Below are 23,669 nucleotides of genomic sequence, written 5' to 3'. Positions count from 1 at the left end.
GGAAAACCCAGGTAGCAAGGGAATAGAAAAGAATGCTAACAGAAACATATCCTTATAGTACCTTGATTTTGGCTGATTCCATCCCTTTTCTCTAGGTCTTGGTTTTCACACTCTTCCTCCTCTCTCTTTATTTCATTCCTACAGAAGGGTTGAACAGCAGGACTTTCCACCTTCCCCTCAGTGTCATCTCCCCAGGGGTCTGCCTCCATGCCCACAGAATGTGACTTCAGGAGCTCCATTTGAACTGCTGAAGTATTGCTTTGTGCAGAGTGATGGTGGTGGTGGTGGAAGGCCTGGATCTCCTGCAAAGCTGGAATGTGTTCCTCAAGGCTCTCACATTCAGCCTGGTCGTCCTCTCCAGCCCCTGGCTCACTATCAAATTTAGATGCTGCTTGCTCACTGGAGACGGATTCAACCAGCTCCTTATTCCGTCCGTCTATAAATGCATCTAGACTGGTGAGAATGCAGGAACTCTGTTTCTGCCCCTCTTGTGCAACAGCTATGTCTTCCTCCCCATCCAAGGTATTTAGACAGCTTCTAAAAACCCCCAAAGAGTCAGCTGCTGTCTCCAAATTATCTTCCTCTTCCTCCTCCTCTTCTTCCTCCTCCTCATCTTCACTGTGACTCTGACTCTGAACAGATTTCTCCTCCAAGCCTTTCTCATGCAATAAGCTCATAAACCTCTTCTCAGGATGGACTTTGATATCAAAATTGTGAAGACTGGGACTGTAGACTCCTAAACTCAGGACCCCTCCCATGCCATCTCTTTCAAACGGTACTGATCCTGAGCTACCATATGGACTGCCCATGTGCTGGAGGGCTTCAGAGGGTTCTGCAGAAAAGTCTTCAGAGGGCTTTGCTTCCTTGGCTAAAGGCTCCTGTGTTGTATTTTGACTCTCCATTTGGTCACTGCTGAGTTGCAAATTATCAAGATAGGAGGGGTCTCTTGTAGTATCAGCATCACAGCTAGAAAGATCTTCATCTCCATCTATTTTCCCCTCTGCCATTTTGGTAGTATTGCTGCTGACATCTGTGCAGCTTGGGCTGTCACGGGCAAGGGAACTGTGCTCACTGTTGCAGGCCTTCTCATCATACATCATGCACAGTAGAGAGTCAGGCAAAGAGCTCTCATCATAGTTAATAGGCATCATACCACGGACTTTAGACATAAAGGTTTCACAGTTCCCATCCTGAGAGATGTTTTCTGTCTGTGAGAGGCCATCACCTGTGCCCACTAGCTTGACACAGCTCATAGTTTCTGTCTCTGCAGATTCATGCTTTTGTTCCACCTGACCGTATGAAGGGGAACAATATAGTTTTGAGTTTGCCTGATGATGGCAGCAAAAGTTTTCTGCTCCAATAACTCCAGTCCTTTTGTGCTGAGCATAATTTCTGTAGGCATCTAAAAATGACAGCTGAGGGTCGTTCATGATGAAATAGTCTGTGCGGTTCAGTCCATGTTTAGCTGTACCTATCAGCAGATCCCGGTCATGCTTACCACATTCCCACCACACAGGAAGATACAAACTTGGACGGCAAAGCTTGAGTCGTTCATGAAGCTGTGGACACCTCAACACTTGCTCTCGGACCTTCCGCAGAAGCTCAATTCGGTACAATGTCCTTGCAGCACGTTCTTCTGTGATTGGTTCCACATAGATACTGGGATCTGCTGGGCCTTCAGGAAAGGAAAAGGAAGGAGAGGTTGACAAAACCACAAGGAATAATACATGCTAAAGTCAAAGTATTGAAATAACGTACGCATCAGAACAGGTACGTTACAGATACTTGGCAGCAGTTCAATTTCCTAGTTTAGTGTAATACACAGAAGAAATGTCTCTGGAAAAGGGACAGCCTTTCATCATGGGATGCCCTTGTGCCAATGGAGGGACTTCAGCTGTGTACAGCAGTCCCCCAATAACCCCTGCCTGCCAATGGACAGAAGCCCTGGTCCATATTGTGGTAACAACTGCTCCTAGATATAAAGAAATCTCAGATAAAACAGTACCTTATCAGATTTCACATCTTTCACTCTGGGTAACAGGATTCATAAGCTCATTTCAGACCACATGGAAGTGAGAAAACCACTTAGCCATCCCAGGTCTCATGTCGAGTCAGGTTTCTCTTTCTCTCTCTCTTGCCTCATAAAATCAATACAAGTTATCTCTCTGGGTAAGTTTTGTCATCAGCAGCCAGTCAATTTCTAGGACAATTTCGTGAGGACTATCACTCAGGTACTTGTTGCTGCACTGCTGCTTACATGCTCCGCTTTGTTTCTGTGTCTCCTGTTCTGTTTGCCCTAGCTACTGCAGGGACTACCACACTGATATGAACCCTCAGGAGAGGAACAGATCAACCACTGCCTCTCCCCTTACTACTCTTTATACGTGTGACTGAATAGGACTTAATATGGTCACAGAGATAAGACTCGTAGCATTCAAACAAACAAACCTTTAGTAAGCAAAATGCACACTAATCATTTAGAAACACATCAGAATGAGCAAAGACAACAAGTACAATAGGCTATTGATTCTTGGAAGTTTAGAAATCATCCATTTTCTTAGTTCAATGGTTATGGCTCTTTCCCTATGGTTTCAGCAACATACACTTAAAATGGAGTCCATGTACAAAAACAAGAGAGTCTCAGTTCCTTATGGTAAATGAAGAAAAGGGTTAGGACAGCTTCTTCCTCCTATCCAGGGGTTTTGTAATTCTCCTTGCTCCTTTCTTTGCAGACCCTCTTTTTTCTTTCCCAAAAGTGAGATAAATTCTTGATTTTTGTTAAGTTCTGTAGCTAATGTGTGACCTATCTCCTGGCTATGTCATCTCCTGCATTTCTATGGCTATGGCGAGTTGAGGCATCTTCCCTTCTCCCCTGCTAGACAGCAAAAAACACTTTGTAACCTCTAAACTTGTACAGGGAGTAAGCTCAGTTATAATAACCTTTGATGCACATTTTGGCATAAGAAAATTCTAGCATGTCCTGACCTGGCTAACATGACCTCGTCAGATGCCAGAAGCTAAACAAGGTTGACTCTTGTAAGTATTTGGATGGGAAATCTTCAAGGAATACCAGTTGTGACATGGAGGCAGGCAATGGCAAACCATCTCTGAATAGCTTTTGCACTGAAAGCCCCTGATGTGACTTGATAGCAAAAAAAGAAAATCTTGGGGTGTAAAACATTTTATCACACACCTAAAGATGAGACCCAAATAAAAAAAAAGTCTGATATGCAAAGAACACAAGTGATAATTAATGCTACTACAAGTTAGCATATAGCCAATAAAAAGAGAAGATAGCTGCTAAATTTAACGTCTGTTCTTCAGTTAGCCATTTACTCCGTTCTTCAAAGGCATTTCTCAAGTTAAAACAAAAATGTGTGATTAAAATATTCTAAATAAATAATCTTCTCAACTATAAAATTATCTTTGAAACTTGGGAATGTCATTAAATACAATATCTAATACAATCAACAGCTATTTTTATTCAACTAATGCATCCTGAAATCTAGCTAACTAATTTAAATTATCTGGCAAATATGTATTTCTCTGTTCCAGCAAACAGACAGTTGTAAACATGCACATTCTCAGCGGCTGGCCACCTTGTTTGCCACAGAAAAACATGGCATTCAGGCTCGGTTTCCCCAGATCCTGAAAACCTCTCCTCATGGTAGTTTCAATGTATGAAATTTCAACATGCATAACTTTGTCCAATGGGACGTTATAGCACAAGTGCATACAGATAAAATGGATTCAAAAACAAGCCAGGAAATCATATTCTTTTAAATTAGTAGTTTACATGCCCTTAATTGTTCCCACTCACCATCGTCCTTCCAGTGGGGCAAACGACAAACAGTCTTACACATGGCAACAAAGCTGTAGAAATATTTTTCTAGGCTGTCATCAGTTTTCTTCTCCAAACGTGAAATAGACCGGAACTGCGTCCAGTCAAAGATCTTCTTCTCTGGATCATAGATTATTCCAAATGAGGAGACAGTACGGTAGAAATCTGCTTGTTCTCTTCTGGTCCATCTGCAGAATGCAAGAGGAACACACGCAAAACTGCATAAAGACTCTGTTTTTCCTCACCATCTAAAACTTAGACTTAATAGAACTAATACATAATTCCAAAATGTTTTTTCTGTTATTTTAAAATTGTCATATAATACATTAAAACATGCAACTTTATGCTGAAAGCAGCTCCATACTGACAGTTACAAGAACTGAAGGACAGTTCCTCAGTATATGTCAATGTTTTTCTATCCTAATTCAGTAAGGGTTTCTAGTAATGTGAGTAGCATCTGCATGTTTTGTGATCAAAAAGACTGCATGCAGTCTGTGAACTAACTAAACTATTCACAGTTACAGTGCCCAGTAGGTTTTGCCACCACTTTACATAAAAGGGGACTTAATAATTCCTTGAACAAGTCTCTGGAGAAGTAGCACATCAATTTTTAAATGAATGAATGAGCGAGTGAGCTCAGGCCTATTGCCTCCTTTACCTTTTTTGCAATTCTTTGTTCACTGGATCCACTTCACTGGCTCTCCTGAACATCTCCTCTTGCAGCCAATAGCCATGGTTACAAGGCCCCATGATTTCAGGTCTGGGTGGCAATTCTTTACGGTTGCAACGCTGATAGACAGTAACAAGACGCCTCAGTCTGGCTGTCAGAGCAGATGACACAGGCCAGATGGATTTGTCTGGGCTGGAGCCATCCTGGGCTTCAAACATCAACAAGGTCATTAGTATTTAACATAATCCCTGAAAAGGCCTTGTACATGCACAAAACCCAGTAACTGATACATTAAGCACTTCCTCCTACCTATATAAACACAAAGGGACCTATAAATCTGTCTACTACTCCTCGATACTATGGGTGGACAAGTAGCCAGCTTGTGGTTTCTGGATTCCCGTGTTTAAAAGTTCATTCAGTTCTTGTATTTGTTTTCATTTGCTTTCTTTTATATTGAGCAGTGTGCGCTGGATCAGTATGGAAATCGTAATCACAGAAATGAAAGCATCAGCAGCATCATTAGAAGAACACACCCAAAGGTTAAAAGAAACTTTGGTCATGATAAACAAGATAGCTGACAAGATGGTGGCCAAGTGAAATCATCTGCACTGGGAGATTAGCATACAGAGATCTGCTCACCACATGAATGGACTCACCTATATAATTTTATATGTAAAATCACTGAGTTCAGTGGTTTCTAGTCTCTCTAGTGGCAGATAACAGTTGCTTCATCTGTCAACACAAGAGCCTTATACCATCTATCTTGTAGGCAAACTATGGTGCATTTACATTAAAGACTTTCTGGGAAGACATGTCTTTTACAAGACTTCACATCCTATTTATGTTAGTACGTGCATGCTGATGGTGCTGGATGCATTATCTGCATTGTTCATTGGAAGCTATAGTGAAGACAACGTGTTTCTTCTGAATAAATGTACTTTTTTAGTAATGAGTGTTTATTTTTTCACTGCATTGTGTTGGTACAGAAGGATGAAAAATTGCATTGGAAGAAAATGTATTTGTTTTAGAGAAGGTTTTTTTTAATAGTGGTGGATTGGGGGGGGGTTGCATTAGAGCACAATAACCTCCTTCCTAAAATGCTACTGTACTTCAGGAAAAACAACTTTGTTTAAATTCAAAATTACAATTTTAAAATCCCATAAGCCACTCTCATACTTGGAATTAACAAATTTTTTTCCTAGGCATATTTTGCACTCTCCTGTATCAATGCAATAGTGCTGCAGTTAAAAAACAATAATTACAAAATCCTGTGTCCTCAGACACAGTTAACTTAAAAGAGTTGTGAATATGCACCCAGACAGTAGTGTCCAAACACCTGTTTTACATCTTGAACAAAGAGTGTTTCTTGAGAAAATTATGCTACTTGAAATGTGCACAAGCATTACAAAACTGGACACAGAATTCCCACAGGTGGAGGGTGAAGATTCTCATCCATTTGTACCTCTTCTGCACACTTTGGACTCCCCACCTTCTAAGGTGCTCTTGGGGGGGGGGGGAGGTTCCCCTATCCCCCAGGACCAGCACTGGGGGGCATTTGTAGATGCAACAGGAAGGGGCAGGCAGGAAAATAACTAATCACAGATGGAAATCCTTTCAATTGGTGGAAATCTCTGGTGGATTCAAGGCTATGTAATCACCATCTTCAGTACCATGGCTATTTTATATTTGTGTGTCTCCTGGATACTCTACTTCTTATTTTATACAAACAAATCTCAGGGCAGTGGCATACTAATTTTTTTGTCCCTGACTGAGACTGACCTATTTGCCAGTTCTAACTCTTGATCCAGAAAGTAGCACATGCTGCTATTCTAGCCAATAATGTTGATAAAACACCATATTCTCTAAAACTTCCATATATGCAGCCTCACCTGCCACACTATCATCCTTCTTCTCAGTAGTTTCACCACTACACTCTGAAGTCTCCTATGGGAAAAAAAATCACATCAACCAATAATCTGGGCCAAAAGCTGAAAACATGAAGTGCAAAGTAAAGCAAGGCCTAACACATTGGTTTATTTGATCAGACTCTTGGAGTATACATTAACAAAAACGCAGCTACATCTCCTTCAGCTTTACTTCTATAACAGCCTAGCAAGGGCATAACTACAAACCCATCTGTAAAACTTTGTGCTAAACCTGCACTGAAACCCAAACTTGGAGGGGGGCATAATTACTATTTCTGACAATGGAAGCTATCCAATGTAAGTACCAACATGCTTCCTTTAATAATGGAACTTACCTCCTCTTTCTGCAGCCCTTCTACCTTGTCTGCACTGCCCTCATCTTTGTCTGTGTTGACTCTAGACAAAACAAATCAACAACAGGATGAATCTTTAGAAACTTCATAAAGCTATCTAATTCTGCAAAAACTCTCCAAACATTCACTTAACTGATTCTGAGCCTGCACAGACATTTGTTCTGAGACACTCTCTCTCTCTCTCTCTCTCTCTCTCTCTCTCTTATTTATTGAAAATAATTTGTATCCTGCCATTTCACAATGCTGAAAACAGCTTACAGGCTAGATGGTGTAGCTTGTATGAAGCAAAACCATCTACAATCATATTTCTTCTTCAGATTTAACACTCTTAAGATTACTCAAAGTAAAAACAAGTCTTCGAGCAACACAAACGTGTGTTGCCATAGCTATATGAGGTAGTACACACATTGCCTATAGAAGGAATTTGTTCCAGAAAATATTATTGGAGCTTCATACTATCTGTAGCACCACTTTGCACAGCTTATGTTTTTCTAATCAAGTTTCTAATTTAGTATGCTAACACAGTGTGATCAGTACCTAGGCAGTCTTTAACACTGCAGCTGATGTACTGCAGTAAAAAAATGTATGACACATGCCTTTATATGTATGACACATACCTCACAAGAACAATTAACCTTGTGACAGACTGATGATCCCAGTAAACTGGCTTGCACCATTTCTAAAACACTCACTTTTCTGGAGCATCTTGCACTCCATCAATGACACTCTGTTCCGCAGACAGCAGCTTCTCATCCGGCATGCCAACCTTCTCAAGAAAGCACAGGGCTGGATCAGCTCGCATGGCGTTGTACCGTTCATAACCTGACAAAAGTCACAAGAAAGGTTTGTGGACACTCATCCAATCCCCTCCAGCCTAAAATGCTATTATCACTTCCTTAATGTCCATATATAAACAGCTAGAAACAGTATGGATAAATGATCTGTTTGTGCACAAACAATTGTTATCAGCAAAATCCTTAACAAAACTACACCATTCTAAGCCCTCTGATTTCAACTGATTTAGAAGCGTGTAATTTTGCTTAAGATAGTACTGTATCTCACACTGTATGAGCAACACATGATGAAATCTTCAAATGCAGAAGAGAGCTCAACTGTACTTCAAGAACTAAATGTTCCACATTGCTCATAGCCCCATGACAGCAAAAGCATAATCTTGAAAATTAAGAAACTGTAGACAAAATTTTCATATTTGGAATATTCATCTGATACAGAGACCTAAATTTAAATTTTTCCTGCACACGGCATTGCCTACGTTTTTCACATATAGAACAAGGAAGAAAAAGAATACTGAGAAACAAGAAACTTTGAAGTTATGCCTTGAAAAGCTTTAAAAAAATATGTATCTCCCACATCTAGTTTTCTTCTCTCAGGCAGAGTCTCACACAGTGGGATATGCCTATTAACACTCCAACCCATATACAAGGAAATACCATGTTTGAAAACTCCAATGAGCAGGGATTTATCTGCCTCAGCATTCCACCAATCCACAGGGATCTCCATGTAGTCAATGTCAGGCAACATGACATCCAGGTCTCTGTGGAGAATACAGAGGTTGTATTTCTTAGAACACCCTGCATAGGCTCATGTATTCCACTCATGCATAAGACTTGAGCATGAAACCATCTTTCAGATTGGCACATCCAGGGTACACCAGGGACATGTCGGTTTCCTCCCAATTAGCATTCTCCCCTACTCAGAGATCATCCTGAGCAGAGCTACACCTTCTAAGCCCTCTGCAAGTATGGTTACCTAAACTATGTCCCTGTGATGTGTGCTATACACAAAACAAAATTCCGGTTAAGTGTGAGGAATTCCTACAGCTCTATCAGCTTTATTCAGCTACAGCCTTGGGATACTGTGATAGCAAATATGGCCACATACTGCTCATTGAAAGAGACAAATCAAAAAAGGAACTTCAGCAGCTCTTTTATGCAGTACATTGGCTTGGCTGAAAGAGACTACAGATTCTAGACTGCATTACTTGTGGCCAGCTGGTTTAGCCTAGGTTTCAAAGTCAGAACTACAGGCTTCAGATCCAGTGTCAGGGTATGTGGAGATGGTTACTGGCCTGGATGGTTTCAAAGAAGAGTAGACAAATTCATGGCAGAATGATCCATCAGTGACAGTGTGAGATCTCCGTTTAATTTATGCACTGCAATAGCCTGCGGCCTCATTAATAACAGCTAGAATTAAAGGTGAATGACCCCAAACAACTACCACAATAAGCATATACCTGTCAATATATTTAAAAGACCTACACAGCAGCAATCTTGGTAAGCAACACAGAATATAGGACCAAATCCGTGTTTTCTCCTGTCCCATGGCCTGTGGTGCAGAGGGGTAAGCTGCAGCACTGTAGTCAAAACTCTGTTCAAAACCTGAGTTCAATCTCAATGCAAATCAGTTTCAGGTAGCCATCTCAAGGCTGGCTCAGCCTTCCATCATTTTGAGGTTGGTAAAATGAAGACCAAGTTGGCTGGGGGTAAAATGTAGACGACCAGGGAAGGCAATGGCAAAGCAGCCCATAAACAAAGTCTGCCTGGTAAATGTTGTGATGTGATGTCAGCTCATTGGTCAGGGGACTGACGACCTTTACCTTTTTGACCTTTCTACAAACAGCCAGTGCCTCAACTGCCACACACTAAGCCTTTGTTCTATGGCCTAGTGTTTTGAGCTCAAACTAAGCAAAATTTCTCCAGTTTGTTTTCAGAATAGGTAAAGCTGTACAATGACACTTCCACGCCTTAATTTCTCCTGTCCAAACAGCTAGATCAGCGGTTCTCAACCTTCCTAATGCCACGACCCTTTAATATAGTTCCTCATGTTGTGGTGACCCCCAACCCTAAAATTTAACCATTTTACAGATGGGGAACACTGATGCAGAGAGTCTTAGGTGACCCTTGTGAAAGGGTTGTTCGACCCCCAAAAGGGGTCCCGCCCCCAGGTTGAGAACCACTGAGCTAGATCCTCAGTTCAGAACAAATTTTGCAGCTTTGGGCGTATTATGTGTTCCAGTGAAGGTCTAAGGAAGGTCTAAGTGAAGGTCCAGTGTTCCAGTGAAGGTCTAGGCCAGTGGTGGCAAACCTTTGGCACTCCAGATGTTAAGGACTACAATTCCCATCAGCCCCTGCCAGCATGGCCAATTGGGGCTGATGGGAATTGTAGTCCATAACATCTGGAGTGCCAAAGGTTCGCCACCACGGGTCTAGGCTGTTCATGTAAACCATTATTCACATATATTGTCAAAGGCTTGCATGGCCGGATTCAATCGGTTGTTGTGGGTTTTCCGGGCTGAGTGGTCGTGGTCTGGTGGATCTCATTCCGAACGTTTTGTCTGCATCTATGGCTGGCATCTTCAGAGGTGTATCACAGAGGGAAGTCTGTCACACTTTCATTTACTGTCACCCTCATCTGCATGTATCTGTAGAACCAGGAATAGTTCACAAGAGCACACTTATGTCTTTAAATCATAAGTTACAATAGGGAAATAACAATATTTTGTAAAATTCATTCACAGAAGTACTAAGCCCCGATTGCAAGCTGCAGAACATTTTCAATATAGAATATGAAACCCATCTGCAGGGGATTCTACAGCAAATTCCAAAGGTCCAGTGTAACATACTTGGCAGAGGTTCCTTCAAAGGCTTTGTCAGCTGCCTCTCCCAGCACTTCAGCCTTCAAGTAGTACAGCATTCGCACCCGCAACAGCACCCTGCCAAAAGGAAAAGCAGTAGATAATACATAATTGAATCCTCAGTTTCCAACATGCTGCTTGGTTACAGATCAAGGGAAACAATCTGCAAATCTAAAGAACAGGCTAGTGACTGACTAGAGGCTCATATCACTACTTTCCAAAGTTGGCATTATAGGAGACAAAATTCATTTGTAGAAGAAAACCTGCTAGAATTCATGCCGGTGAATGAGAAGCAGTGACTTAGACAGACCACACTCTCTTATCTTGAGCACCGTGTTGAGCAGCTAGCTCTAAGGCCTCTGAGAAAGCATGCAATAAGAGTCAAGAAAGCAAACCTCACTTGCAACGAGGGACAAACCAGTTAACTGGGTACTGACCAAAGTATGCACATAAAAATTGCACATGTGCTATCATGAAGGAACTGACATGCTGCAAGCAATGCAAAAACACAAAATATAACGACAAAATATCCAACAAAAGTCCCAGACTGGCTAAAACCAGACATCAAGAGAGCATGTTGACAATCTTCATGCTTGCTATCTCCATATTGACTACTCATCGGAGACAGAGGCACCAGGCCAAGGTTCTGCTGTGTATTAAAGACACTAAAATTGGTCAGTCACAAAGTCTCCCATAAAAATAATGAAAGCCATGCAAAAATCCACAGAGTTTTGTCAACTTCTGTTCCATAAAAGTCAACAGAATGATTTGCCCCACCAACTTGCGGGAGTAAGGTCATCACCTGTAAATCCCAGAGGAAGAGAGTACATGTTCTAGAATTAAAGGGGATAGGTGAGTTTCTCTTTGATGGGTTTCCAGCCACTTTCATTTCTACGCAATCTGGATATGGGGAGCCCCCTGCCCCTACCCACCAAGAAACTTCACTCCCCATGGATCTAGGACAGAAGCTAAGGGCATAAGATGTTCCTTCCATTCCCCACAAGGATCCTCCAGATTGCAACCGCCATTTTCTGAGAAACATCTTCCTAAATGTCAGCACTGAGAAGAAATCTAACTCCTGATTTCAAAGAAGTAAAGGCAGGAGTGAAGTTCTCTGGGAGGGATTTGAAGCATCTCAATTATGTACCTACACAGCGATACACAGACCACTAACACTGGACAAATGCATTCAGAAGTCCCCTAGTCAGGTCCCATTCTCTTACTTGTTGCAATGTTGCTTTAGGTGTTTTTTGTAGCTGTCATCATGTAGGACAATCTCAGGATTGCAGGTGGTAAGCCAGTCAGCATTCTTGATCTCAGGAAGTAGCATCTGGCTCTTTGTTTTCTTTCCTTTCCTTCCTCTTGGCACTGGAGCTGACAAGCCTGAAACATGTACAGGGAAGCATGTGAGTAGCCCAACAGGCTCCAGATATCTCTGTATTCTTTTAAATTCAACCAGAAAAGATCAGACAGAAGTTCAAGAAACCTTCCTTCAATTTTATTAAATGTTGCTTACTTTTTCCAAAGGACTTCAGTGTACTACATAGCTCCTCTCCCTCCCCAATAACAGCAGAATAAATGATCAAAAATAAGTGAATATCTGGAAAGGTGCATAATTATATGGACTGCAAAATTTAGGTTTACTTGGCAAAAAATGTTTTAAATTGTATGGAGTATCCTCAATCTAAACAGAAGAACTGAGCAAGCATCTGAGCAATCCTATGCAAAGTTACTCCAATTCAAGCCCACCGATTTCAGAATTACACTGTCCATGCTGAATAAAATTGGAACTCATGGAACTTCTCTGCCTGAAGAAATCTCTGTGTGTGATTTCTGTCCCATAAGGTTTATATACAAGTCATTCTCTCCTGGGGCTATCAAACCCGGTTTTCCAGATTAGAGTGCACTTGCTCTTAACCACTACACCACACTGGCTCTCAGAGCCACATTTATTCAGTTGAATGGTTGTCTCGGTATTTTGATTCAGCTACTGATGTAACTGTGAGTATAACAAAGCTGCAGATGAAAGCTGACTGAAACAGCAATAGCTAAACAAGTCTGAGGTACCTGAGTGGTTCTGCAAGGCTTGGTTCTGTCCATCTTTTGTGGGGGTAATCAAATCCCAGATAAAACTTTTAATCTTCTCATCCCCCTTATAATGTTTGACACAGTAGACTAGGAGTGCTCGACAGATCATTTCCATGTCTTTTTCATTCAGATGCCATTTAAATCGGCCATGAGTCAAGATGTCTTTCCAGCGTCCCCAGCTTGAAAAAAAAAAAAGATGTCTCATAAATACAAAGTAGGGCTCTTCTTCAGCTCTTTCACACTCTAACCTTTACCAGAATTTTATCAATGAAACCTGGCCGGGGAATAAAATATATACAAATAGGGAAACTGTTAAAACAAAAAATTGTCATGGCATTAATGAAAGAGGCAGGAAAACACCCACAGAGATCCCGATTGTCAGTCCTTTTCTGGCCACAGAAATAACCATTCCTTCCATTACTTTTCTTGTAGAAATCAAAGAAAAAAATCATAGGTGGTGGAATTTGAGAAAGACAGAAGAGCAGTTCCAGTTTGGACTTCAGAAACTGCTAAACAAGGCAACTTCCTATTAGAGTCTCAAATCTGAAGAAATTGCAACAATTCCCAGGTATTATAGCACTAAGCTTCCAAGGAAAGTTTGACAAAGACACACCCAAATATAAGCAGGTTCTTCTCCACACGGAAACATTCTGCTCGCAAGTAGCGCCGTGTTTTCTCATTGAGACGCCGTGAGCGTGTGGGCCGCTCATCAGAGTCACTGTCGAGCTCAGAAAACTCCATAAGCTCATCCTCCTCAAATGAATTGTAGTGTTTGGTCTGCTTACGGACACGGGGCCTGTCAATCACTAGGCTCTCCTGCAAAATTAAAAGGGAGAGAGAGAACTACTCATATCTGCTCACCAAATGCCCTAGGACTCGAAGTTTTAAGCAACAAATGTTTCTAAAAGGAAAATACTGATTTGTGTATCTTGCATTATGCTATCAAAAGGATGTTTTCCTTCCCTATATATCTTTTTCAGCAGAAGCCGAATGTGCGTACCCCCTGAACGTAAAAGAGATCTCAATTCTCTTTTACAATTAAAGAATCTAACTTATGTGTTGGCTTTGTCAAACTCATTATCCTTTGCAATGGTAAATAGAGCATTTTGATAAAACATCATTTATAGTATTCCAGACAGCTATCAGCAGCACTTTTGCCTTGGTAGAGTTGCACCCACCATTTTGTTTCACATTCAGTGCCATGGGAAACAAGATAGTGGGCACAACTGTACAAAAATGAATGTGCAGCTGACAGCCGTCTGGAGCCCTGTAAATGCTATTTTATCAAAGCCCTATGTTTAGCATTGAAAAGGAAAATGGTTTTGACACAGCCAGCATATAAGTAAGATTCTTTCACTGTAAAAAGAGAATCAGCCGGGGGGAGGACAGAGGTGGGAGACGGCAGGCTCTAGGACCCCAGAGAAGCATTCCTCCACTAAAAAAGTCCAGGAAGATGGAGCATATTAATGCACACATCTCCTGTCATATTTTTGTGGGAAAAGGTATAGTATTCCATAGTAATATGGAAAAAAAGTGAATCTGAGACTATGTTTCTCTCTTCTGTTGAGATATATACCTGGGAAAAGAGCTAGTTTCTTGTGTTAAGGATTACTCACCCCATCAATGAACAGAGCTCCCAATCTTGCCCTATTAGGTAACTAAGAGGGGCTACTAACTTTTTCTTTCTGTTTTTATAATTAGAACAGTGTGGATGTAGGGTACTTGAAGTACTGTCTTCACCTGTACTGTCCAGTCAATCTGTCAAGTTCCTTTTCTGAAACCCTATGCTACTGACTGCACAGGTGAGCTGGGTGGTGACCAGAGGCAGGGCTTTTTCAGTGGTGGCACTCCACCTATGGAATGCCCGTAACTTTTTGTAGATACCATTCCTTTTTACCCAAATTTTAAACTAAGAAGTTTTTGCCCTTTTTAAAGCTGTTTTATGGCCTACTTTTCATTTGAGAATAGTTTTGTCAATATCATTTTTGGTTGCTCCTTGTTGGTTTTATGCTGTTTTGATGCCCTGGCTTATTTTAATGACTTTATTTTGTTTTTAATGGCTGTTTTTAGTTTGATTGCTTTAGTTGTAAATCATCTCAAACAGGTGTCAAAAGAGGCATCATAGCAATTTTCCAAATAAATAAATACTAAATGAACAGGAACTGGGATATCCAAAATCAGCTAAAAGATTCTGCTGTAGAGATCTGATTGATTTAACGGCACTTATGTGATAACGTATTCAAATTTTATATGGCGCTCACATTTTTTGACTAGCTATTCTTACAAAGTAGTATATTTATTCTTTGATATTAAATGAAAAATGACTTCTGAATTGCACATTGTTTATGAGTTAGATCCCACAAATTGTTCCATTAATTTTGATTTTGTTCCATTAATTTTGATTTTGAAATGTGTATTGTATCTGTTCACAAAGCTAGAGGCAAGCTGACAATTCACATTTTAAAAGATCACACAGACTGATCTATTCACAACTTACACCCACATCAAATACTGTACAAATGAAATCTATAAATTTTTTGGATGCACAGGAACATGCTTCTGACTTTTAAAACATTAATTCTACATTCAGAAGGACCATCGTCCAGTCATTCTATTCACAGGATTTCCCTGCACACAAAATGGAGACTCTGTTCCAACCCCTGCCTTTCTGCTTGTCTGCCACGCTGACTTTTGACTCTCTCCACACACATTCAGATTTGTGTGTGTGAACGTCGCTGTTTAAAGCAGGAAAACAAGAAGAAAACCTCTTTGTGATTGTTGCCTAGCAATCCTCCCTTCCACTGCTATCTAAGCCCCCTTCTGCCATGGCGGCTGCTGCTGCCCTAGCTGGAGTTTTACAAAGCTGGCTCCCCAGGGTATATGCCGAGGCAAAGACTGCAGATGACCACTTTTGCCAGGGGAGGCTTGAACACAGCAAACCAGCTGGTTGACTGACTAAGGAAGCACAACACATCGGTTTTGGAAGAGGAAACCACATATGTCTGCTTTTTCTTGCAGGTAGTCAAACAGTTCCAGTTCTCTCCCCTCTTTGACAATAAACAGCATCCACATGTTTTATTTTCAGTGTTGCTGCTCACTAGGAAGATTGGCTGTGGTGGCTAGAGGATGCCCCAATGCCCCAGACAACTACTTCTGCTGGCTACGGGAATCTCATATTTCAGTCTCCAGAGGGGAAAAGGAGGAGGAAGAGCCATTTTTGCCTATAAGGCCAGCAACTGCTTTATAAGGAAGCACAAAAGGATGAGGAGAGACTAACGGCATCCTCCTGGGGACTCCACAGTCTTGCCTCTGGCAGAGCACAGTTTGGAGGGGAGGGAGCAACTGTTGTGGATACATGCCAGTATCAGAGGAAGACAAAATCTGCAGGCTGAATCACTGCCTGCTTTTCTCATCAGCCTTAAACAGAGGAAAAGAATCCCACTCCTATGAAAAAACCACAGCTCTCCTCTTTGAGGTTAAAGACACAAATGCACAACCAATTTGATAAAAATGCACAGAACGTTTTATTAATATAAAACTATTTCTATATTATAAATAAAAACTGTAAGCTCCACTGTTTTCATTCCAGAAGAACAGTCTGTCAGTTGTCAATGTACTAAATACGGAAAGAAAGATAATCTTGTCAAAATAACGAGGTTCCTCTCTATAGCGTGCTGTTCGTACTGGTCTCTGCTGATATTTGACTTTGAAACAGTGTTGAAGAAATCAGCAAAAGAGGGGAAGAAAACACAAGATAATAGATCAGTTTTTAAAGAAAAAGACTCAATTATATGCATGAATCTTACATTCCCACAATGTCAGCTGATTTGATTTTATAGCACAGAGAATCTAAATTACTAAGTGTGGGAACTGAGGATAAATTCCACCTGGTGCTTAATTTAAAGACTTTAAAAAAAAAATTGAAGCAAGAACTGAATTATCAGCTGTTACGAAAATTGTAATTCAGAATGTTAATGCAAACTTCAATCACTGTGTTTTGTCTATGAATCTTTTGGAAGCAGTTATATTTCCATCAGTAAAAGTCTTCTCTTGTCTTGCTGACTTTTATCAGCATTCTATACAACAATGGATACTATTACAGCAAGGTACTTAATGTGTACAGAACTTGTGTACAGAACTTATATGTGTTTGCCTGGTGAATTATTCTTTTTCTGCTGACTTACGACTGTTCTTTTGAATGTGTTGCTCTGTTTTACCATTATATATTGTTTTATATTTTGCTGCAAACTATCTAGACAATTTGACAGTGACCAGAAGGGGGATTTTAATTTTTAAAAAGGGAAGGAACAAAGGGGAAATTTTGAGAGATAGGATGCAAATAGCTGAATTTAAAGGGAGCTCTTTATCACAATGGGCCACCTCTTAGGATAAGCACAGGAGCAACAATCTACATTTTAGAACTACATAATTGTGTAATGCTATAATTATTTTCTAGGATTTTTTTTTACACAGTGCAGGTATCATTTAAATGAACACAGTGATTTAAAGGGAGAAAGACATCTTCCCTCTCACTCCATTTTTCGGCTATAAACAGCCATTCCAAAGATGCTTTAATTCCTCCTGAGGGAATCTTATAGTATTTGAGGGTGACAATAGCCCTTTCCTCACAAGTTCCTGAAAATACTTTGCAAATATTTGCAAAACATTTTCAAAACTCCTGTTTCTATGCACTCACCCTCTCGAAAACACTTCCTGACCACCATTTTGTGGTCATCCAGGTATTTTTAAAATAGATCTACAGATCCAATGCTACAAGGCTTCAAAGTCTAATGCTGCGATTCTCTAGGGGTCATGCCCACAGAGTGATGTAAACAGAACCCCAGAGGCAGAGCAAGGAGAAACTGTGACCGGGGCACGTGCGCGCCCTGCGCCCCTGCCACAACATTGCCCGCCCCGGAACATCTCTGGAATGCCACGCCCCCTTCACAGCCTGGCCATGCTTCCGCCACTGCTCTGCCCGGGGCGCCGCACCCCAAGCCCCGTGGGTCCTATGCCACTGCACAACCCTCTGAATTGTTTTGAAATGGAAGAATACAGATCAAGACTGCCAGTGCAAGCTCACAAAATGGTGACGAAGAGGAAGTCTGAGGACTACAGACTATCTTGCGAAATGTTTTAAAGAGAAAGGGAGTTCTGCACTATAAAAGAAATGCTTCCAGAAAACCATTTTCAGAAAAATCATTGCTTGAGAACAGCACCCAAATAAAGTGTTTTGGGGTAAAACGGTTTAGGCTAGAAACCATGCGGAACTCCATGGAGGAAACTTTTTTTCCCTGCTCAAAACATTTTATTTGGTTTGTGTCGAAAGAGCCAATGGCTTAGCAGTGGAGTATCTGCTTTGCATGCAGAAGGTCCCAAGTTCAATCTCTGGCATCTCCGCTTAAAAGAATCTGTGTAGGTGATTTAAAAGTCCTCTACATGAGATTCTGGGAGAGCCCCTCTCAGTCTGAGTAGACAGTACTGACCCTGATAGACTAATGGTGGCTTCATAAGGTCATATTGATAGCATGAGGTGAAGAGGTTTATTATTTACTTAAAACATTTTTATGCCACATTTCCACTTAGCTGAAGTCTCAAAGGCTGCGAATAATCAAAAACAGATACACATACACCAATATGTGCAATTTTGCACAATTTTGCAGGCCCTGCAAGACAGAGATGTTCCACCAGGTGTATGGTTGAGGCAACTACGGTTATATCAACACCAATCATTCCCCCCTCCCCTTCCTTCCACCCTCTTTCCCTTCTGGTTTCCCTCCTCATTTCCTCTCCTCTCTTCCCTTCCCCTCCCCAATCCTGTACCCACTTTGTATGTACTTTCTTTCCTTTTCCACCTATACCTTATTTTCCTTATTGATTCCCTCTGCATGCGCTCCATCCAAATTAGCTTAGAGAGGCCAGTAAGAAGAGGAGTCCATGAGTGCAGATGAGACTAAACTGCTGAACTGAACTTGTTTGCTATTTTAAGCTTAAATTTTTAATTTTAATTTTAATTATTTATAGTGTATTTATTACATATTGTTTTATTGTGCATTATTTTACTGAAGTTGGAAACCGCCCTAAGCCTGATAAGGGAAGGGTGTTATAAAAATCACATAATAAATAATAATAATAAATGGGACATTCCAATTCTGAACACTCCCTTGCATTAAAAACATCCTTAAAGAACGAACTAGCATATCAGCGAGTTTTTAACACAGGTAGACCTATAATCTAATTTGCTGTAGTACAGTCTATCATCTCGGTCCTTTATCACCTCATTCCCTCCTCATTCTCTTGCACATATAAATCTGGCCTTTCAAGAAGACTCCAGAGAGGGATACAGAATCCCACAATTTCAAAAGATTCTCCCATCTCACACGATCTGCATCCAGCATCTACACTTCAGTATACATAACAGAGCAACAGCATGGTGTGATTAGGATGTCCATCTAGGATCTGAGTGACCCAGGCTAAAATATATTCCACAGAAGCTTGCTGGATTACCTTGGACTAGTCACTCAGCCCAACTTACCTGGTTGTTGTGAGGTTAAAATGGAAACGAGAAGAACAATGTTGGAAGGCATTTTGAATTCTCCATTTTGGAGAAAATTGGGTTACAAACAGTTACATACATAAACAACTGTGGCACAAAATCCTACGCTCCCTCAAAGAAGCTAACAGAGTTTGCTGCAAACAGCTGTCTAGGTTTGTTTCCAAGGCAGTAACGTTACCTTTTCATTTTTTGCATCTGTATCCAACTCTGCTATTTTTGCCCATTTCTGCCAGAAGTTGGGATCATCCAATGAAATGTCAGTTCGGTTCCCAGAAGCAACAAAGCTGGCCTGGGGGTGAAATGAAAGTTAGTAGAGCTACGCCTAACCCAACAGTAGCAGTTATACATTCCTTATGCAGAGCCACAATAACATGTCTGCACTGAGAGAAATAACACCATCAAGAGATATAACACCAGAGTGTAGCTGTAAAACTGTTAATTAAAAATACAGCTAGATTTGCAAGTGACTTGCAATTCTATAAGGCACATGCCAAGTACATCAAGCCCCAAGATAGCAGTACCCTATTTAGATCCTAGCAGACACCAGGAGAAGCGCAAGATAGGTTTTCTTGAGTAATTATACCATGCTGGATGTTACATTTAGCTGCTCTAACACAAAATTTAGAAAGGATTTGCTGACAAGGTGAGATTTTTAAAAAAATACAGACACATTAAGATTAGGAACAAGTGACTTAGAAGGTAACACAGAGAGGTCAGACCTTCAATCCCTGTTCCCTGGAAACTCTATTGGTGTTATTGTTTTCCAGTCCTTGCACAGAGATCTGACATGAATAAGAAAGGCAAGAAGCAGGCTGGAGTTGAGTCTCCAGGAAATGAACACTCTTGCTAGATCAGGGGTCTGCAACCTGCGGCTCTCCAGATGTTCACGGACTACAAATCCCATCAGCCCCTGCCAGCATGACCAATTGGCGTGATTCTGCCAATTGGCCATGGTGGCAGGGGCTGATGGGAATTGTAGTCTATGAACATATGGAGAGCCGCAGGTCACAGATCCCTGTGCTAGACAGAAACAATCCATAAGAGTGCTCCATATAGCTAATCAGCTATGGTAATAGCCTTCCCCTTCTTTATAACCGGTCTTCGTTGTAAAATTACCATTATGATTTATAACAGTGTTATTTTTCTAACTTTACTGCACTTCTTCAGCAACCATCATAGGTATCACAGAAAGAAGATGGGACTGTGCCTGCTTGAGGGATTCTAATCGAGAATGCAACGGTGCACGAAGGCCCAAGAGGCTTAACTTTTACAAAAAGGAATCCTTGCCAGAATCAGAGACAGGCTTAGGGAAAAAAACAGCAGCAACTGGAAAAAACTACAGCTGGAAACTTTAGGAACCTGCTCTTCTCATCATCCATCATTCCACGCACTACTGATGAGCAAATAATATTTTTCACTTTGTGGCCCAACTGGTTTTCTGCCCAGTGAGCACAAACTAACCTTGGAGAATGTAGAGCCCTTTCCCTCAGTCTGAATAGTGATTGTTTGGGTTCTCCGTTGCAGGATCTGATCAATATCTTCCTCACAGAATTTGGAGCCTTCATCTTCCTCATCCATTAGTGCCCCATAAGCTCCCTTTCGCAACAAATCTTCAACCTCCATCTTAGAGAGCTGTTGGACCTGCCAGAGACAAGAGAGTGGTCCCTCAGATTCCCTTTAGGGCAGGAACTAAAAAAGCAGGAACTCTGGCCACTTTCACAAGCAGGTAACCAAGGAAATACTGGGGAAGAACAAAAGTTAGCCACAGGTCCCAAACTCCTTGGATCCCTTACCCCATTGTTGCTGCCTTTACGGTTGATGTCCTGTAGCACTGCTTTGTCCAAACCGAGCTTCAAGCTGGCCTTGTCAAACATCTCACGCTCATAAGAATTCCTAGTGATAAGGCGATAAACTTTTACTGCCTTGCTTTGCCCTATTCGGTGGCAGCGAGCCTGCGCCTGTAAGAGAAAGATAGGACAAATACCACTTGAAACAGAGCTGGCAAAAGGAGGGGAGATCCTGCTTTCTCCAAGGATAGCATTCCCCTTCTCATACTAATGCCAAACCTTAGAATCACCCATCCCCTCAAGGATTCACTACAACGGTAACCAGCTAAGGAAGAGCTATTCACTGCAGGCCTCTAATATGAAAGGATGATATAAAAGATGCCAACATGAAAATACTTTAGAGTTTATTTCTGCCAAAGAACACATTGAAAAGAAGAAGTGAATGGAGAAAGTGTATATTTGCTATAGATGACCCCTTTCAAGCATAGAAACACATGCTTTCTGAGCAGCTAGATTCACATCTTCCAATTACATTTCATATAAGCTGCATTCCCCTAAGCAGCACTATGGCCCCTTCTGCACATGCAGAATAATGCACATTCAATCCACATTCACAATTGTTTGAAAGTGGATTTTGCTATTCTGCACATTGAAATCCAGCTTCAAAGTGCATTGAAAGCGGATAGAAAGTACAATATTCTGCATGTGCGAAGGGGCCTATGTGCCAACACAGGCTAGCCCCTTCATCCATGTGGTCTCATTCCAAGGTTTTCTGGGGATCAATACCTGCAGGTCATTTTGGGGGTTCCAATCTGAGTCAAAGATGATGCAGGTGTCAGCAGCAGTGAGATTGATGCCCAGACCTCCAGCCCTCGTACAGAGCAAGAAGACAAAGCGGTCTGAATCTGGCTTGCAAAAGCGGTCAATGGCAGCCTGGCGCAAATTCCCACGCACTCGTCCATCAATGCGCTCATACGTGTATCTGCATAAAGAGGTGGAAATGGGTTGCTTTGGAAACAGCAGAAAGAAACACCACCACCAGAGATAAGGACTTTCTGTTACCAATTGTAGTTGAGGGAAAACTAGACGTTAAAATAGCATGTTAGAATGTCACAGTGCAATCCTAAACAGAGTCACTCTCTGCTAAAGTCATGGAAGTCTATGGGCTTAGAAGGGCATAACTCTGCTTAGGGTTCCAGTAAGTCCACCATACACTAGGATAGTGGTTAACAAGATTAGCCATAAGACATCCCCATTTTAAATCTCAAATCCTTCATGAACTCACTGCTTAATCAGATCATCAGTCCTTCACAGATCTCTTCTGCCCCAGTTCCCCACTTTTTGTTAGGACTATAGTGATATAAACTTTGCAAAATGGGCAACAGCGGTCACCATTTCAAACAGTATATTCCAGGAGAATTAGCTCAAAATAACAATCTTTCGTTATGTTTTTCTAATAAATAGGGTGTGTAAAAAAGAACTTGCACAGACAGCAAGGAAGAAATGGCGTATACAGCAAAGCAAAAATTGGATCTGTGTATGATATGCACACAAACAAACAAAACCCAGAAGGTAAGAAAACGGACTGTCAGCTAAGGATGCTCTTGAAAGATGACACTGATTTGAGCGATGCTCTCTATGGTGAAAACTCCCTGGGCTCTACTGACCGCCTCTGGATGAGATAATCCTCCAGGATATCGAGACAGCGCACCATCTGGGAGAAGATCAGCACCTTGTGCCCGCCTGCAATCAGCTTTGGTAACAGCTTATCAATCAGCACCAGCTTGCCTGCTGCCTGGATCATTGCCTGCAACTGGAAGTCAAAAGCATCTGGGCTGTGTGTTTTACGAAAATCTTCTAGGATCTTTTCCTCTGCCCCTGGACCACAGTAGATAAGAACAGAGAAACAAATCACCAGGAGCCCAATAGGTTAATATACACGAAGAAGGGCAGGAAACAGTTGCAAGGTCCTTTGGCGCACACCCATGCCCATATCCATTCCATCTCTTAGACATATACACCTCACTAAAACAATTGACAAAGAAAAAACTGCATTGGCCATCCCCTCTCCCATCACAAGGCCAAAAGTGTTGCAGTGACTGATTTCCAGTCCTACCCCTTACCATTGATGAGGTAGGGATGGTTGCAGCATTTGCGCAGCTCCATCATGGTGTTGATGAGGTTGGGCATGTTGTGCTGATTAGCACCCTTGGACAGGAAGGTGAAATTCTTCTCCAGAATAGCCCGATAATATTTCTTCTGGATGTTGGTCAGCTCTACCTCAATGATGGTCTCTTGTTTGGGTGCCAGATTCTTCTCCACATCATCCTTCAGACGTCGCAGCATCATGGGTTTCAGGAGGGACTGGAGCTTCTTAACCTGTAAGGATGAGAAGAAGGAGGGCCTATAACATTGCTTATGATCTCAGCCCAGGTAAGCAAAGAGTGGGACATCACAAAGAAGTGATCTCAATGAGGTCAGGTGCATGTTGGTGAAATCTGAACCCCAGACCTGCAAATTGTAAGGACACAATCTTTTTATTGCTCCTCCTTTCTGTCAGTATCAGGCAGGAAAGTGAGTATAGTGAGCAAGTGAGTATAGTGTAAACATGCAAAGATACCTGTGGCTAGAAACTAGAAAGGTGAATAAGCATAAGGATATGAAAAATATGTATACTGGTTACACCTCTTGTGCAGGGACAGATGAAATGTAAGAAAACAGCATAAAAATATATCCAATAATTATGTACTAGAGATTTGCTGGATATTTGTAAAGTGCACCAGGTTAACTTGCA

At 41.4% G+C, this 23,669-nt stretch overlaps 1 protein-coding gene across 3 annotated transcripts in view; it reads right to left on the bottom strand.

The window, feature by feature from the left end:
* Window positions 1–23,669, bottom strand: part of CHD6 (chromodomain helicase DNA binding protein 6) — a 139,655-nt gene that overhangs the window by 16,238 nt on the left and 99,748 nt on the right. For all 3 annotated transcript variants that reach the window (XM_048498809.1, XM_048498810.1, XM_048498808.1), the window contains 17 exons: window positions 22,999–23,254; window positions 22,543–22,753; window positions 21,662–21,857; window positions 20,882–21,046; window positions 20,550–20,729; window positions 19,267–19,377; window positions 13,146–13,348; window positions 12,512–12,711; window positions 11,668–11,827; window positions 10,433–10,522; window positions 8,241–8,344; window positions 7,482–7,611; window positions 6,772–6,832; window positions 6,401–6,455; window positions 4,500–4,719; window positions 3,821–4,029; window positions 62–1,675 (listed from right to left, as the gene is read on the bottom strand). In XM_048498809.1, coding sequence (XP_048354766.1) covers window positions 62–1,675; window positions 3,821–4,029; window positions 4,500–4,719; window positions 6,401–6,455; window positions 6,772–6,832; window positions 7,482–7,611; window positions 8,241–8,344; window positions 10,433–10,522; window positions 11,668–11,827; window positions 12,512–12,711; window positions 13,146–13,348; window positions 19,267–19,377; window positions 20,550–20,729; window positions 20,882–21,046; window positions 21,662–21,857; window positions 22,543–22,753; window positions 22,999–23,254 — 4,165 coding nt within the window. The remainder of the gene's footprint in view (window positions 1–61; window positions 1,676–3,820; window positions 4,030–4,499; window positions 4,720–6,400; window positions 6,456–6,771; window positions 6,833–7,481; window positions 7,612–8,240; window positions 8,345–10,432; window positions 10,523–11,667; window positions 11,828–12,511; window positions 12,712–13,145; window positions 13,349–19,266; window positions 19,378–20,549; window positions 20,730–20,881; window positions 21,047–21,661; window positions 21,858–22,542; window positions 22,754–22,998; window positions 23,255–23,669) is intronic.

The sequence above is a fragment of the Sphaerodactylus townsendi genome, linkage group LG05, assembly GCF_021028975.2.
Source record: "Sphaerodactylus townsendi isolate TG3544 linkage group LG05, MPM_Stown_v2.3, whole genome shotgun sequence".
In the NCBI taxonomy this organism is placed as follows: domain Eukaryota; kingdom Metazoa; phylum Chordata; class Lepidosauria; order Squamata; family Sphaerodactylidae; genus Sphaerodactylus; species Sphaerodactylus townsendi.
The sequence above is the reverse complement of the archived record's forward strand: the minus strand, read 5'-3'. Positions and strand labels throughout refer to the sequence as shown.